The following is a 15,446-nucleotide window of genomic DNA, read 5'->3' on the forward strand; positions in this document are numbered from 1 at the left end:
AACATTTTTATATAGTAGTTCTAAAATAATTTCCATAATTTTCCATGTTTCCGTTTTTAAATGATTTGATAAATGTATTGATGACGGTTGTCGAGTAAAAAATATATAAATCTATACTAATCTTATACCAGAACCAACGTACATGAATCCAGTATCTACCAGACAGAAAATGTACACCTATTTATAATGTTTTTGAGACCTGTTTTACAAATATGAATCAAGCTAGCTAAATAATTGATTTATATATTGAAAGGAAACTTTCAATAGTAAGGTCATTCCCCTGCAAACTTAAGACTACTTGACAATTTATATTTGTTCGAAAACTTTGATTTGTTTTAAATACTTAATAAGCTTATCCTCACTGTTTCCTGATGTTTTCATATTTTTTACAGTTTGTGTGCAACTATTTTCATTCCATGGTACAGTTTTCTAAGGAAAATAAATTCATGGCACAGTTAATTATTATTATTATTTAACTTGGCATAAGTTGGCAGTTAAAAAATAACTAAAAATTCAACTCAACAGAAATAAAGAAACATGTATGAATATAAATTTGAAATTTGAATCGGAAACTGAAGTATGGAAGGGAACTGAATCTGAAATTTGGGTCTTAATGTGAATTTCAAATATAAAACTCAATCGGTAATCTGAATCTGAAGTTTTTATATTAACTCAAATATATAATCTAAATTTCAATTGAACTTTGAATCTGAATCTCGGTTTGAAATCGTATTATAAATCTGGATCAGAATCTTAAAATGAATCTGAAATCTGAATCTTAATCTGAAATCTGAATTTAAAATCTGATTCTGAAACTGAAATATGAATCTGAACCTGTAAGTAACTAGATCTGAAATCCTAATTTAAATGCGAATCTTTTTTTTAAAATTTTTGCTCAAGGACCCTCCGCTCACCCCCTCCACCAAACAGCTCAATTGAGCGGCCTGGTGTGGGCTCTTTGGGTCTTAACTTTAAAACTGAGTCGGAAATTTCAATCTGAATCTGAAAACGATATACTCATTTAAATCTAAAATCTGGATGTAAATCTAAAAGTGAACCCTAAATCTTAATATTGATCTGAAATCTGAATCAATTTGAAGTCTGAAACTGAATTTGAAAACCTGAGTCGAAAACTTAATGTTCATCTCCAATTTGGAATTGAATCGGAAATCTGAATCTGAAATATTCATCTGAATCTGAATCGTAAATCTTAATCTGAAATTTCAATTGGAATCTATGAATGAATCTGAATTAGAAATCTAAATCGCAAACTCAAACGTAGCAAGCTGTCTGCAATACAGGTTGTATACCTTTTAAATTTTAACGTTGCATTTGGTTGACGAACGAAAAAAAAATGTCGGAAACAAAGTTTCGTTGAAATAGACCTTTTCACTTATCGCTAATTGCCATTTTGGGTAAAGCTGTTGATGGTCGATTGGACGCCCAGATGCTTGGTGTGAACCTTGTCTGATTTCAGCACGTTCTGCACGGCTTGGAGAATCATCTGCCCCTCAACCAAGGCATGACGTGCACCCTGTAAGATAAATAATTGTTTAGGATATTTTAACGACAACATTTTAAAAAACTTATTAGGACACACCTTATTAAAGCGGAAAATCAAATAAGGTACATAAGGTAGTTGAACTTTCATATTCCCTAGGAAAACCTCAAGAGTTATAAGCTATCGTTCATCGTTTCTATACAAATTCGGGGCAACCAACACGTCGAACTGATTCGGGTTGCTCACCAGCTGCATTGTGGTGTTTTCAACAATTTATCTCGCTCTGAAACATTAATAAGAATTGACACGCAGTGAAGAATATTTTGAAAAGGCGAGACACTTTTCGATTGATTTAAGGATAAATAAAGATTACTATGTATGATTCAAACGTCAAGGAATGTTTTCAGGCGAATTCAAAAATAAATAATAAAGGAGGTACTTACTTTCAAACAAAGCCACCGTTGATCTTCACTGTAATTCGGGGTCGTTAGAATATCCTTCAGACAGATCTTTTTTTATCGATCTAACGTAGGATATCCTCCAGTGGAGAGCTCAGGATTAACTTCCGACAAAAAGATGGTCTCAAAATCCACCTGCACATTGGCATCAGAATCTAAAAAAAGCATGAGTAGATTTTTTTTCAAAACGTAGGCTAAAGGGCCTTGGAGATTCCGATTGGAATCCGGCACCAGCAACTGTGCCTACGATTCCTCAACCACCACCAGGTTGTGCAAACATTTGCGAATTGACTTCCAGTGGCATCGATCGCATTTGCTATTGCTGCTGGGCTAGCATGGGATTCGCTAGTCCACTCCCGAAAAAAACTAAAAGATTTTAAATAAATCAAAAACTTACCGCTGTGATTCGAAGAAATTTTAAAGTTCCAGAAACCGAGTACATCTGTTCCGGACCAGTGCCATCACCAGAAATTTGCAACTTTCCTTTCATGACCACACCTGAAAGTAAACAAAAATTTAAATTAGGAAAAAAATTAACGAGTGTGCACTCTTCAATTACCGCAGGTGCTTAAGCAGCTCCCGTGGATTGTAATCCTCGACATGATGCCGAAAGAAGACGAGCAGCAGCTGGTGATCACGATATTTTCGCCAAATTTCAACTCCTTACAACCGCGATACCGAAATTTTACTGCTTGATTGAAAGCATCCCGCTCGCGCATACAGAATTGGAAACGTTTTTGCTTCTTTTTCTACAGCGCAAGCGGGATGCCACCAATGCCACTCATACATCGCGGTTATTAGAGTGAGACAGTTGCGTAGGAAACGGACGCTCGAAATTTGACGTTTGGATTGACATCGACACTGATTTACAGTTTTCGGTTGTTTTTTACCGAAAATTTACGGCAAAGCGATTTGTTTACATAAAAATTAAAGAACTTCGGTACATCATGAATCGAATTACCGAACTCGGTAAAAACAAGACGTCAGTTTGATCATTTACCGAAAATTTTCGAATTACAGGACAGTTTCTGTAAATTAAATTACCGAACTCGGTAATTTTGATTTACTGTGTACGGTCTTAGTGGAAACGGCTCCAGCAGTGAAAGTGGTGGCCCAGAAAAAGTGGCCGAAAAAGCAAAACCAGCACCCGAAGAACAACAATAATGTGCATCCAAGAACTCCGTGCTGGTCTTGCGGGGGCATGCACTATCACAAAGACTGTCGCTTCCGTGAGCACAAGTGCAAACAGTGTGGAAAAATGGGACACCGCGAAGGATATTGTACGTGCTTTTCTTCGAACGTTTCGTCATCTGTGTCCGGAAGGAATAAGAAGAACAACAAAAGTGTATCAACAAAAACATTGAGTGTGAACCAACTTACCACCGGACGCAAATTTGTGAACCTAAAAGTGAATAGTGTACCATTACGGTTGCAATTACCCGCATAGAGCAATACGATACTATTAATCTTCTGTATTATTCAGTACTGATTATATGAATAGTAACGTTCCATAATTGCGTCTTGGACCGATGTGTCTTTGCTAGAACGGATAAGATATTATTTATGAAAGATACGATTTATATTCTGAATAAAAATTGATTATTTTTGCAACGCGCTGAAATGATCTAAAAATATTTCTGGAAGATACAATCAATGGTCTGGGGATAAATTCGATTATTTTTGCAACACGCCTCAACATTTCTGCTGTCAGAATCCACGCGGTTTTTTCCGGGCTGAGTTCGCGTTTATTTTACGAGCTGGGCCGAATCAGAATTGTTGGCGGGATGGTGTCATTGAAGATTCGGATAACCCCGGAAGGCTTCGAGGACAACAACAGCGCAGAGGTAATTTAAATCATACGTGAAAGTCCTTTGGTTCCGAAAAAGGTTCTAATTGTTTGTCTTAACCGTAATTGATCTAGGTTCAAAGGAAGAACCCTGCAGCGGGAAGCCACCGTAGAAGATGGAAACCTGGGATGGCGTCCGAGAATTTACTTTACAGGTCCCAATCCAGAATCCAGCTAGTCGAATTCCGGCAATTGTAAGAGACAACTAAGCACCAATACCGGATAAACAGCGGAGGAGCAGCAGCGCCGTACAAAATAGGAATTCGGTTGTCCGAAAATGCGCTAGCAATTATAGCTTTGGCCGTGATCAAGCTCAGTGTTTGTAGAACAACACAAAGACGGTAGCGGCAGGTATAGTTTCCTTGTGTTCCAGCTTAAAACAGAAAACTCTGTTTCACCAGCAGCTTCAAAATAGAACCAACGGCCAGTGGCTATTTGTATGAAGAAAGCGCAACAGCAACATCCGGAAGGTATAGTAATTTCAAGGAAAAATGTATTCATTAAAAAAAAGTTTCAATAAAATTTATTTATTTATTTATTCTTTTTCACTGTTTTCGGAAATCATATTAAATTAAGATAAAATAACAGAAACCCCAAATCTTATCATTGTTGGGTGACGATATGCTTTATCGTCATCTTTTTATGAGAGGATCATTAGATGAAGATAATACATATGATCAATTCATTTTAAAACGAGTAGAAAAAAGCAAAAAAATGAATCGTTATTTTACTTATTGACCCCCCGCATGAATCAGTATTATACAATGACTATTCCCATTATCTTCTTCCCAAGACACCCAAAAGATTACTTGTATAGTTTTGGATTATTAATGTAAGATAAGGCTTATCATTTTTTCATGAGATGGAATCGTATGGACGCACTTTACGATACAGGGAACGGGTCGTTAAGTAGAGTAACCATTCAATTTTTTTGCTTTTTTCTACTCGCTCCGAGCGAGTTGTATGATACGTGGAATCTTCACTTAATGATTTTCCCATAAAAAGAATAACGATACAACATATCGTGTACTTTTTATACAATTATTAAAATTTAAATGAATGAAATGAAAATCAGTTTAAAAATTAAAGCATTTTATTCACAACACATACATATAATTATTTTAAAATACACACAAATTCAAAAAAAAACACTGTTCACACTTCAAATAGTGTCGTCGTGCTGCTGTTTCCGATGCTAACCTGGTTAGTGCTGTTGTCGATTCTGTTGTCCTCCCACCGTTAGAACCGGTGCTATTGCCTAGCGGACCGGCTTAACATAATAATGTTTCCGTTAAAAGGGATCCTTAAGTTAATTCTGGCGTCTGCGTTTTGATCAAAAGACATCCGGCTAGCTGCGACTGAAAAAAATAATTTTCTGTTGGTAAAACTGAAAATTGCCAATAAATCAGAGTACTTACCCTCGCACAACCAGAACTGGCGCTGTCGCCAACCGATCCTTCGCACCATCGGAACCGGTAATGTTGCGTTCCGAATAATCCCGAAACAGTGGAATTTTCTCGAAATGTTCCGGCGAAATGAATTTTATACTCTGCACAAATTAAACCACGTGTGATGTGACAGCAGAAAATATTGGGGTGCGTTGCTAAAATTATCGAATATTTTTCAAGATTATTAGCTGTATCTTTCAGGAATATTTTTTTATCTTATCGTCGCGTTGCCAAATTACTCAAATAGATTTTTGGAAGATTAATCTTATCTTTTAGAAATGGTTTTTTCTCGTTTCTAGCAAAGGCACATTAGCAATTACCCAAAAGAAATCGTAACTATTAATCTAATCAGAACCGAATAATTCGAAAGATTCATAGTATGGTTTCTACCTATGCGGGCCGTTTACTGTATCGTTATTTGTGTCTAAACGATTCCATTTGATGAAAAAACGATTTGTTTAATCGTTCATTAATAATCCAAAAACTATAAAGGGAATCTTTTGGGTGTCTTGGGAAGAAGATAATGGGAATAGTTACTCTATGATACCGCTCCATGCGGGATAGACACAGGATCGGACATCTCAATCATCTCCCACCGATCCTGGATCAAAATTGGCCGTCCGAAGATCCAGCAAGCAGAGTGCAGTGCCAAAACAGCGTCCGGAGAGGCGCTCAATCTGGTATCACAGATCCAGTGCCAGATCACAGTCAACGGAACCACCAAGGGCGGTCGGTGTTACATCGCTCCGTCTAACGTCAACCTCGATATTTTCGGCATCGACTGGCTTGACTTGTTTGGGTTGTGGGACAATCCGATCAGCACTCTCTGCAACAAGGTCGACGTTCAGCCATCTCAGAGCTTGGCTACCCTGCGAACACGGTTCCCCAACGTTTTCACGGACAAGATGGGCCTGTGCAACAAATCTCCAGTCCATCTAGTGCTTAAGGGTGATCCAAAGCCGGTATTCCGACCGAAACGCCCGGTCGCTTATAGTATGGAGAGTGTCGTCGAAGAAGAACTCCATCGGCTCGAGAAATTGGGAATCATCAAGCAGGTCGATTTTTCCGATTGGGCAGCCCCAATTGTCGCCGTGCGGAAGCCGAATGGAACGGTGCGAATCTGCGCGGATTTCTCGACCGGCCTCAACAGCGTTCTCGAACCGAATCACTACCCGTTGCCTCTTCCGGACGACATTTTTGCGAGAATGGTTGGCTGTCGGATTTTCAGCCACATCGACTTATCCGACGCTTACCTGCAGGTTCCGGTGGACGAGGCGAGCCAGCAGCTACTCACCATCAACACGCACAAGGGCTTATTCCGGTACACAAGGCTCTCGCCAGGCATCCGGTCCGCCCCTGGTGCGTTTCAGCAACTGGTTGAGACCATGCTAGCAGGCCTAGCATCTACATCCGGGTACCTCGACGACATTCTGGTGGGTGGCAGGAACGAGGAAGAACATCAGCGCAACCTGTTCTTGTTCCTACAGCGATTGGAAGAATTCGGGTTTACCGTCCGAATCGAGAAGTGCAGTTTTTACATGCCACAGGTTAAGTACTTGGGCCAAATTCTTGACGGCAACGGTATCCGGCCTGACCCAGCAAAAATCGCTCCCATCGTCAACATGCCACCCCCGCACGACGTCCCATCGCTGCGCTCCTACTTGGGTGCGGTGAATTATTATGGGAAATATGTGAAGGAGATGCGTGCCCTACGGTACCCCATGGACCAACTGCTCAAAACTGGTGTCAAGTTCGAGTGGTCCAAAGCTTGCCAAACCTCCTTGGACAAGTTTCGGGAAGTTCTGCAGTCACCCTTGCTTCTGACACATTTCAATCCGAAGCTAGACATCATTGTGTCCGCCGACGCTTCCAATGTTGGCATTGGCGCTCGCATCGCTCATCGCTTCCCTGACGACAACGTTAAGGCTATTTGTCACGTTTCTCGTGGCCTCACCCCGGCCGAAAGCAATTATAGCCAAATTGAAAAGGAGGGCCTGGCTTTAATTTTCGCGGTCACACGGTTCCACAGGATGATTTACGGTCGTCGCTTTATCCTGGAAACCGATCATAAGCCGCTCCTTTCCATCTTCGGATCCAAGCAAGGCATCCCCGTCTACACAGCCAACCGGCTACAAAGATGGGCCTTGACTTTATTACTCTACGATTTTGAAATACGCTATGTGTCAACAGATTCCTTCGGCCACGCCGACATATTATCACGGCTTATCAATCGACACGTCCGGCCAGAAGAGGAATATGTTATTGCAAGCCTTGAGCTCGAACACATGGTAAGAACTGTTGTCCATCAATCGCTTTCGAATTTCCCAGTTTCGTTTAAGGTGATCCAATCTGAAACTGGAAAAGACAACACTCTTCAGCAAGTCATTCGGTGCATCCAGTCCGGATGGCCCCCGAAACAATCAAGTATCTCCGACGAAAAACTTCAACAGTTTTTCCAGCGACGTGAAGGTCTCTCTGTCGTCGCTGGTTGTGTGATGTATGGAGAACGACTGACCATCCCGACCGGAAACCAAAAACGAGTGCTGCAACAGTTACATAAAGGGCATCCGGGGATCGAGCGAATGCGCTCCGTGGCTCGCCAATATGTCTATTGGCCAAACATCGACGAAGACATCGCCAAACTCGTTCGGGCATGCCATGAGTGCGCTAGTGTTGCCAAAACAGACCGGAAAACCGACCTCAAATCCTGGCCAACTCCGGAAAAGCCATGGCAGAGGCTTCATCTCGATTACGCTGGTCCTGTTGACGGGTACTACTACCTCGTACTTGTCGACTCTTACTCGAAGTGGCCAGAAATCGTTCGTACCAAGGAAATTACCACAACAGCTACTCTGCGGATGCTCCGCGGAATTTTCGCCAGATTTGGGGTCCCGGAAACGCTTGTGTCCGATAACGGTACACAATTTACCAGCTACCAGTTTGAGCGTTTTTGTGACACAAATGCCATTATGCACCTAAAGACCGCACCGTTTCATCCACAGTCAAACGGCCTAGCCGAGAGATTCGTAGACACCTTTAAAAGATCTTTCAAGAAAATTATCGCCGGGGGAGAGGCACTAGACGAAGCAATTGACACGTTTTTATTGTGCTATCGTTCAACACCATGCAGGAGTGCACCGAGTGGGAAATCGCCTGGAGAACTTCTACTGGGCCGACCAATGCGAACCAGCCTGGATTTGCTTCGACCACCTTCCGAGGTCCACAAAGACGGAACAGCCAGCCAAGAAGATCAGTTCAACAAAAAAACATGGTACCAAAGCGAGGAACTACAGCATCCAAAGTCTCGTTTGGGCCAAGGTGTACCGCAACAACGATTGGACCTGGGAAGCCGGTGTCGTCCTGGAACGCTTGGGGAAAGTCATGTATAACGTGTGGCTTCTCTCTAAGAAATCTCTTATTCGTTCTCACTGCAACCAAATGAGAACCCGACATGATTCCGAAGACGAACAATCATCAACACCAACACCTGTCGCTCCTCAAGTTCCGCTGAATATTCTCCTAGACAGTTGGGGCTTGAGTGAGCCAGCACCGGAAACGGGGGTAGAGCCTACAGGGCTAGGACAACGCCAGACAGATACGCAGCCGCAGGCTCCCCGCCGACGTACACCAATACATCCAGCACCACCGGTTCCTACTCGCACATCTTCGCGGGTTCGAAGACCACCTGTGAGATATGAGCCGTACCAGCTTTTCTAAAAGGGGGAGGTGTTGGGACCCCCCGTCATCATCGTCATCAACCAACTCATCCGCTGACAGCCGTCAGCCTGATAGACGTCACGGCTCCAACGATGATGGGCGGAAGCTCAACATAAGTGTCATTTCCATCCTTACCTTTTATATTGCGATCTCAAGTAGTTAACACGTTTAATGTATATATAGTCCTTAGAGTTTTAATATACACCTATAATTTTAAACTATAAAATAGTGTTTTACTACGCTCACACAAAGATATCGCAACAGTGGCGACGAGTATTTTTCGAATCCGTGCTAAATTGTGCGTAGTCCGTCGTTTTTACAGCTTTTCGGTAAAAAAATACTGTTCTTAAGGCACGTTTTACAGATATTTCGGTAATAATTACAGGTATTTCGGTAATAATTTTAGGTTTTTCGGTAATAATTTAAGGTATTTCGGTAAACCCTACCGGTTGTTCGGTATATATTAACGACCTTTTATTGTTTTTCGGTTGAAAATTGCCGACTTTCGGTAATAATTACAGGTATTTCGGTTCAACAATACCGGTTGTTCGGTAATATAACAAACTGTCACGTTGACAACTGTCATAATTTGACAGATGATCTTGGATATGATCAGCCGGGGTTCGGTAATTTATACCGAAAAAGGTTTGTAATATTTGACAGCTGTCACTTCTCTGCCATGAAAAAATTACCGAACGGTTTACCGAGTTACACATGTTAGGATTTCGGTAAAAAAATTACCGAACTCGGTAATTTTCGTTTACTGTGTATAGTCCTTAGAGTTTTAATATACACCTATAATTTTAAACTATAAAATAGTGTTTTACTACGCCCACACAAAGATATCGCAACAAAAAAAAACGAAAAAACGTGCTGAGGAGTAAAGGCTGTGGATAAAGCTCAAGGAAAAGTTCCACTAAGTGCCTTAGTCAGCTGAAGTTAGGAGCTATAGGTTGCACATAGGGATATACTTCTTTAAAATCATTGCCACCAAAAATGTAAAAAAAAAAGTGGTGTAAAACCCGTATCTTTCAATCAATCAACCTTCAAAGTTGGTTCAGTCGTTGATTGTTTTTTGTAAAGGATTAGAAATTTGTTTAGTTTACTCTCGGTAAAGTTCGTGGAAGAAGAAGTGTATGGATGTCGGATGAAACTTGGAGGATGGTCGATGATCGGAGAAAGGCGAAAGTCCAAATTGAGCAGGCATGTACCGGTCAGCCAAAGCAGCCGCACGCTTACGATATGCGGAGCTGGAAAAGGCAGTTAAACGAGCTTGTAAAACAAAACGAGTTTGGCTCCTTAAAGCCTAAAGGTATGAGCCGTTTCAAATAAAGAAATTACAAAAAAAAAAAAAAAACGAGCTTGTAGACAAGAGAGTCTGGACAAACTCCCTAGCCGAAGAGGGAGAAAGAGCCGCGGCCAATGGAGATATCCGATTACTTTATGAAATAGAAGCGGCAATCAAAAACATGAAATCCAACAAAGCACCTGGGATCGATTGCATCCCTGCTGAAATGCTAAAAGCCGACCCTGCCCTGTCAGCACAAATGTTGCACCGTCTTTTCGCTGACATCTGGGATACTGCACAACGCTACGAATCATACTGGAACAAATCAACGAATTCCAGGACTCTCTTCTGCTGGTTTTCGTTGATTTCGAAAAAGCATTCGACCGACTTAACCATGAAAACATCTGGGCGGCTCTGAGGCGACGAGGGGTCCCAGAGAAACTAGTCCATCTCATCTTGCACGGTGGTGTCTTGTCCGAACCAATCACGATAACTGCTGGAGTGAGACATGGATGTATCTTATCACCGCTACTTTTTCTCATCGTAATGGATGAGATTCTGACTGGATCGATCGACTGTGCACCGAACCGAGGATTGCCGTGGAATCCTTCAACAATGGAGCAACTGAACGAACTTGACCTGGCTGACGATATTGTTTTGCTTGCCCAACCGGACATGCAGAGCAAACTCGACGACCTCACCGAAAGTTCCAAGGTAGCAGGTCTCAAAGTCAATGTCGGAAAGACCAAGTCGATGGAGATCAACACAGGAAATCCCTCCAGTTTCATGGTAGCTGGGCAACAAGTTGAGAAAGTGGAGTGCTCCCAGTATCTTGGTAGCAAGATAACGCCTGATGGTGGTACTAGGAAAGACATCGAAACCCGGATCAGAAAGGCCCGATTTGCGTTTGCGAGTCTCCGAAACATCTGGCGGTCACGCCAGATCTCTCTACGAACAAAAATCTGAACTTCAACTCAAACGTCAAATCCGTTTTGCTGTACGGGTGCGAAACTTGGTGCACATATGCGGTAACGACGCGAAAACTGCAAGTATTTGTAAACCGCTGCCTGCGGAATATCATCCGCGCTTGGTGGCCTGGCAACTGGATCTCAAATGAGGAATTACATAGCCGGTGTCATCAAAGGGCGCTAGAAATCGAGATTCGGGAACGTAAGCGGAGATGGATTGGGCACACGCTGCGAAAAGATGAAAACGAGATTTGCAGAGGCGCTAGATTGGAACCCAGAAGGCCATCGAAGAAGAGGCAGACCCAGAAACTCGTGGCGGCGAAGCCTAGCCGCTGAAATCCGAACTGTCGACGAGAATCTTGACTGGGACCAGGTGAAGACACTGGCTCCGGATCGTCTTTTACCACGGCCCTATGCACCGGTGGATCGGCGCGGGATCATTAAGTAAGTAAGTAGAATTTTTTTTTTTTTTTTTCAAGCGGCAGCTTTATGAGAAATCACACGGCCCTTTTGAGGCCAAAATTACTCACCGCGGGGGAAAGCTAGGTAAATGAAATGGGTAGGATTGGGAAGAGACCGCAATACACCGGGCGGATTAAGAATGTGTCTCATTTAAACTCCGGTTGCTCTCTGACAAGTCAAACCCTGGCTAACCAGGGCTGGGCTTGCCAATGAGCCGTATTGCGAGCGAGGGTATTTTATATCGGTTGTATAATGTGTAAATGTGTAACACTGTGTCATGTGAAGTGAGCAACAAATAGAAGCTTTGGTATGGTTTGTTTGCTGGATTCGTCGTGATATTAAGTAGTTTTGTGTAGTGTGAAGTGAGCAACAAATAGTAGCCTTTGTAGGGCTGAGGTTTGTTGTCACAATGAAAAGTTTTGTGTCATGTGAAGTGAGCAACAAATAGTAGCCTTTGAAGGGCTGAGTTTTGTTGTCACAGTGAGTAGTATTGTGTCATCTGAAGTGCGCAATGTTTGAATTTTGTTGTCACACTGAAAAGTATTGTTTCGTGTAAAGTGAGCAACAAATAGTAGCCTTTGTAGGGCTGAGTTTTGTTGTCACGGTGAGTAATATTGTGTCATGTGAAGTGAGCAACAAATAGTAGCCTTTGTAGGGCTGAGTTTTGTTGTCACAGTGAGTAGTATTGTGTCATCTAAAGTGCGCAATGTTTGAATTTTGTTGTCACACTGAAAAGTATTGTGTCGTGTAAAGTGAACAACAAATAGTAGCCTTTGTAGGGCTGAGTTTTGTTGTCACAGTGAGTAATATTGTGGCATGTGAAGTAAACAACAAATAGTAGCCTTTGTAGGGCTGAGGTTTGTTGTCACAGTGAATAGTGTTATGTTGGGCCCTACCTACACCTATCCTTACTCGATTCAAAAACTTTGAGCCCATGATAGTTTTCTCTTGAGATTAGCATAGATTGGCGTATAAAAATATTTACAAATGAGTGTAGAATCCTGAAACTTGTAGTATTCTGGAAAGGAGCAACTAACTTCCAAAGTACGGACTGTCACCTTAACTCCCGTTGATAGTTCGAAGAAGAATGTTTATTGTTGTCTTTCATGATATCGAGTGTTGCTTTGATATCCAAAAATAGAAATCAAGAAAACCTTTTAATAAGTCACGATACTACATTTACTTCCTTTCTTTTTTTTTTTTTTGATTACCGCCGTAGTGTAAGATCAGTATCGGCACTGCATATGTCAGACGTTATACCGAATTACATCAATGTTTAACACCTTCCTTCCACTCAAGTAATTCTTCGATTTTCCCAAAACGACTAAGCATTAAGCATTGGGTCACGCACTGTACTATTCAATTCAATCGATCCTCTGTTCTGCGGATTCATATCATGGTCTTCATAATCTACGCTACTGAAAATTATCCTGTGGAAACAAAGTTTCCTGTTTCAACTGTCCATGCATGCATTTATAAAAATATGCAAAGGGTCCTACGCCGTTTGGCCTAAAGTCATTTGGCATAAAGCCGTTTGGCATAACGCCGTTTGGCATAAAAGTCGTTTGGCATAAAGTCATTTGGCATAATGGTCATTTGGCATAATGGCCGTTTGGCATAATGGTCATTTGGCATAATGGCCGTTTGGCATAATGGCCGTTTGGCATAAAAATATAAAAACTCATAAGGTTATATGAAATGTTGCTAAAAATTAAAATACATTAGTTTTTTTTTTCAATTTACCGAGTTTCTAGGTTTATTCAAATCCCTAGTAAGGCCCGTGTCTCTAGGTTTACCCAAAGCTAGGGACAATCCCCTAGCCCGGTCCGCAACGCGAAGCGTAAGGACCATACGTCATTTTAGTTCGAACGCGAAGCGTGAGGAGGCTTCCTCGAAATTTTGATCCATAATTTTAGGACGGCCCCGTCTTTCGAGGTTTATTCAAAGCCCTAGGTAGGTCCCGTGTTTCTAGGTTTACCCAAAGCTAGGGACAATCCCCTAGCCCGGTCCGCAACGCGAAGCGTAAGGACCATACGTCGTTTTAGTTCGAACGCGAAGCGTGAGGAGGCTTCCTCGAAATTTTGATCCATAATTTTAGGACGGCCCCGTCTTTCGAGGTTTATTCAAAGCCCTAGGTAGGTCCCGTGTTTCTAGGTTTACCCAAAGCTAGGGACAATCCTCTAGCCCGGTCCGCAACGCGAAGCGTAAGGACCATACGTCGTTTTAGTTCGAACGCGAAGCGTGAGGAGGCTTCCTGGAAATTTCGATAAATAATTTTAGGACGGCCCCGTCTTCCTAGGTTTATCAAAAACCCTAGGAAGACCCCGTGTTTCTAGGTTTACCCAATGCTAGCGACAATCCCCTAGCCCGGTCCGCAACGCGAAGCGTAAGGACCATACATCATTTTAGTTCGAACGCGAAGCGTGAGGAGGCTTCCTCGAAATTTTGATCCATTATTTTAGGATGGCCCCGTCTTCATGCCCAAAGTAAATGCAATATTTTATGCCAAATGACCGTTATGCCAAACGGCCATTATGCCAAATGACCATTATGCCAAACGACTATTATGCCAAACGGCCATTATGCCAAACGGCTTTATGCCAAACGACTTTTATGCCAAACGGCGTTATGCCAAACGGCTTTATGCCAAATGACTTTATGCCAATCGGTATACAATCATGCAAAGTACGACACTATAAAAGCATTTTTCACATACACTGAATATAATAATGGCCAGTTATGGATGGTGGTTCGGATAAAAGGTAATAAACGGGAGGAATTACGAAAACTCTAAACGCGTGTATTTTTCTACTTCTTAAAATTACAAAGGTTGGGGACGAAGTGAAGAAATAAAAAGGATGACGCAATCTCTCCAACGATGCATCAAGTGCTGCCAGTTCATCTTCTTCTGTTGCGGTGTCGAGGGGTAGATCACTACACTCAACACTCCTCCTTGATCTCCACTCGCGCCGCACCTTGTACACTCCTAGCCGCTAACTAGCCCCATCATCTCGGAAAATTTGGCGATCTTATTTGCTCCAAGAGGCTTAGTCAACGAATCAGCCAGCATGTCTTCAGTGCATAGATATTGCAAACGGATCACTCCTTTGGCACATAAATCTTTTACGAAGGCCTCTTTTGTTTCGATGTGCTTCGACCGCTTGTTGACTCGCTCCGACCGGACGAACGCAATGCACGATTGATTATCTTCGTACAAGGTTGTCGGCTGTTTCTGCGAAAGGCCAAGATCCGTAAGTAGACGTCTTAGCCACACGGTCTCCTGTGCAGCTTCGCTGAGTGAGACATATTCCGATTCCATAGACGATAGAGCGACGATGCTCTGCTGCCGGCTTCTCCAAGATATGGCCGCTCCTCCCATCATGAACACGAAACCGGAGGTGGACTTCCGTGATGCATGATTGCCAGCCCAGTCCGCATCGGAATACCCAGTGAGAACGAGTGGGCTTCCATCGAACACTAGCTTCCGGTCGATGGTTCCTCGTAAATAACGGATTACCCTTTTTGCGGCTACCCAGTCTGCCTCGGTAGGATGATTCACCTTGCGACCCAGTATTGCTGTGGCTGCGGCGATGTCAGGCCGTGCGTTGACTGATATGTACAGGAGAGATCCAACCAGGCTTCGATAGTCGTCGTTATTTGGTAGAAGTTCACTTTTAACATCTTCTCTGCCATAGCATTCTTCCATCGGAGTACGAGCGGATTTGGCATCTCCTAGGCCAAAGCGCTGAGCTGTTTGC

General features: G+C 42.5%; 2 protein-coding genes and 1 long non-coding RNA gene across 3 annotated transcripts; 1 reads left to right on the forward strand and 2 right to left on the reverse strand.

The window, feature by feature from the left end:
* Positions 1-4,880: 4,880 nt before the first annotated feature.
* Positions 4,881-5,536, reverse strand: LOC129748606 (uncharacterized). The gene is made up of 2 exons (XR_008737775.1): positions 5,224-5,536; positions 4,881-5,163 (listed from the first exon to the last, which is right to left on the reverse strand). It is a non-coding gene; the product is annotated as an uncharacterized LOC129748606 (long non-coding RNA).
* A 109-nt stretch (positions 5,537-5,645) lies between these two features.
* On the forward strand, positions 5,646-8,642 carry LOC129742082 (uncharacterized protein K02A2.6-like). Its single transcript, XM_055733927.1, has 2 exons — positions 5,646-5,661; positions 5,818-8,642. Exons 1-2 carry the CDS (start codon positions 5,646-5,648, stop codon positions 8,640-8,642), a joined length of 2,841 nt encoding a protein of 946 aa, XP_055589902.1.
* Positions 8,643-14,674: 6,032 nt separating this feature from the next.
* Positions 14,675-15,394, reverse strand: LOC129742083 (uncharacterized). Its single transcript, XM_055733928.1, has one exon. The coding sequence runs from the start codon at positions 15,392-15,394 to the stop codon at positions 14,675-14,677; it is 720 nt and encodes a 239-aa protein (XP_055589903.1).
* Positions 15,395-15,446: the final 52 nt, after the last annotated feature.

This window comes from Uranotaenia lowii, chromosome 2, assembly GCF_029784155.1.
Source record: "Uranotaenia lowii strain MFRU-FL chromosome 2, ASM2978415v1, whole genome shotgun sequence".
NCBI lineage: Eukaryota > Metazoa > Arthropoda > Insecta > Diptera > Culicidae > Uranotaenia > Uranotaenia lowii.

Excerpts from the sequence above, each read along its gene's own strand:
- LOC129742083 (XM_055733928.1), bottom strand. The coding sequence starts at position 15,394 with ATGGAAGAATGCTATGGCAGAGAAGATGTTAAAAGTGAACTTCTACCA.